The 2663-nt window shown below is 32.3% G+C and overlaps 1 protein-coding gene across 1 annotated transcript; it reads right to left on the minus strand.

Moving 5' to 3' along the window:
• Positions 1–379: 379 nt before the first annotated feature.
• LOC138330886 (serine protease inhibitor Cvsi-2-like) lies at positions 380–2131 on the minus strand. Its single transcript, XM_069278376.1, has 3 exons — positions 1997–2131; positions 1209–1412; positions 380–453 (listed from the first exon to the last, which is right to left on the minus strand). Exons 1-3 carry the CDS (start codon positions 2034–2036, stop codon positions 434–436), a joined length of 264 nt encoding a protein of 87 aa, XP_069134477.1. The 5' UTR covers positions 2037–2131; the 3' UTR covers positions 380–433.
• Between the last annotated feature and the right edge of the window lie 532 nt (positions 2132–2663).

Genomic DNA, 2663 nt, shown 5'->3' on the forward strand with positions numbered 1-2663 from the left:
TTTAGGAATTATCAAAAAACCAGTTTTAGAATATACGTATTGGGTAATTTTGTTCTTTATCATCGACCTCCAGGTATTATTTTCACTATCGTTATGTACACCCCATAACTATGTCATAGCAGATCTGAAGGCAGATGGTAAGACAGGGTAATATGCTAGTTTGATATGCACCACAATTACACAATGATAGAGGTATACTATTGTTGAGCGTCGAGTGGAAAATGCTAAAGCCTGTTTAGGCTTGAAATTGTTTTCTTTTCTCCCGTGAAGTTTTTTTTTTCTCTCGTAAGGTATTCAGTTTTTTCTATGAAAAAAGTCCAGGAGTGGATATTAAGACAGGTGTGATATTGTTTCATGAAAACATAAGAGAACACTTAACTGATACTCATGTATATTTAATCCAGCACAAAATGATACATTAGTGTAAAACAACTCATGGATGCTGATGATGACCTGGAATTGAAATAAAAGCAAATTCAGAATGTTTGAAAATACAACTCTTAACACGTAACCGTTGTCCAATGTTAACCTTGTATAATAAAAATGGTTAGGATTCAACTTATATGATTTGTTTCGTTTTCAAATATTTTATTGACTAAAAATGTTGATATGTTATCATATTATATAATTAATAAGAGTGGACATCAGACGTTTCTTGTCGTAGTCTCCTCTGATACTGATGGTACAAATAAACATGTAGTGAAGGTAAGTAGAGGTAACTCCAGGATGTCGAAAGATATTACCACTTTTCTTATGTAATGTATTTCCCTAAATCGAGATGTATTTTCATTTTTAATGCATTCCCCAAATTAATAGCGTGAACACGGTTATTGAAAGTCATTGAAAGAAAAATCTCTTCAAATTACCCAAATTTCATTGTAACCAAGGAGAAAGATAATGAATACGCGTGCATAGGTAACATATAACATTTCCAATTAAGCAATACTTCAATATAGCTGATTTCAAATAAAATGGGTCCCACTGTAATTTGAACGTATATTGATAACCTTGTGAGGGAGATGATTGTAGTTAGTTCCCCAGTTAAAACCAAGTAGGCGCATGATTTGATCAATTTATACTTAATATAACCAACAGATAAATGCCCTGATAACATTTTACCACACCTTTCTACAGATCTTATAACATTTTTTTCTCTCAATACATATCCTACTTATAACAAAGAAAGACGGTAAATGTGGTATACTTACAGTGACAATGTCCATGTGTACAGGTAGCTGTGAATCCAGTATTACAGGAGCAGTCAGAGTCCATTGAGCACTGGTGGGTTGAGTGGCAGTGGCATGATCCATGGTGGCACACATTGGTCATGGTCATGCCGCCATGTACGGGACAGTCAGCAGTACAGTCAGCGTCAGACGTACAAGCCTCGTGTTGGGCACTCACTGTGTAGGCTAAAACAAAGAAACATCAATATGCAACAGATTTATAGCGTTCAGTTTTTATTTTGTTTCATTTTATTTTATTTATTTTCTATTTTCAATTTATTTATTTATTTATTTATTGCCTAAATTTACCACTACCCAGTTGATATTCATACTTCCATAATTGCCAACTGAATGCAGTTCAATATTTGAATAGTCACACAGGTGAATTCCCTAAGATATACAATATGTTACAAAATATGAATGACTACTGAATGGAAGCTGAAAAAAATAATTGATATACATTTCAAAATTTCAATTTCAATAAATTTCAAACACATTTCAAAATTTCAATTTCAATAAATTTCAAACACAAAAAATGCAATCACACATAGCATTTTTTTAATTTTTTTTTTAGATATTGACCGGTCTTATGTCGCCATATTTAAACTATTGCATATTAACACCAATTTGTATTGGTATAATCTTATGATACAAAAAATCGACTTTGAACGAACTTGATATATTGTTTATAAAAAGTCAATCAAACGTTAAATAAAGAGGTTCACGTAAAATATTACATCCGTCGCAAATCACAATTTAAGGTGTCTTACCAACTACCAAGAGGCAGGCGAATACAACAGCAGTCTTCATGATCAGGTTTGGTTAGTAAGGAAGTTTGGAGGCCTTTACTAACACTGTATTCCTAATCCCACATTATATACCATTGAGACAATCTGTCGGTTCGTGACTGGACACGTTTTGACCTTTTTGCACACGACCAACAAATGTCACTTGACACGATATTAATGTGGCCTGTTAAAATCATGCAAAACATTCTACCCATTTGTGATAAAAGGTGCTCGCAAGCATGTAGAGCGATCATGAACAATTTGTACTATCTATGATAATTATTGCATAATGGATGCATTAGATGTGATCAAATAATATCAATTTTAAAATCATTACGTTCTTGATAGTGACATTTTTTGTTAATATCTCAGCATTGAGGACACCATTTAATTTAATCATTTAAATTTTATCGACATGGTATTTTGTTTTGTCGACATGGTATTTTGTTTTGTCTGCATGTTATTTTGTTTTATCCACATGGTATTTTGTTTTATAGACACGGTATTTTGTTTTATCAAGATGGTATTTTGATTTACCGACATGATATTTTGTTTTACCGACATGGTATTTCGTTTTACCTTCATGGTATTTTGTTTTATCAACATGGTAATTTGTTTTATCGACATGGTATTTTGTTTTATCTACATG

The sequence above is a fragment of the Argopecten irradians genome, chromosome 9 (genome assembly GCF_041381155.1).
Source record: "Argopecten irradians isolate NY chromosome 9, Ai_NY, whole genome shotgun sequence".
In the NCBI taxonomy this organism is placed as follows: Eukaryota; Metazoa; Mollusca; class Bivalvia; order Pectinida; family Pectinidae; genus Argopecten; species Argopecten irradians.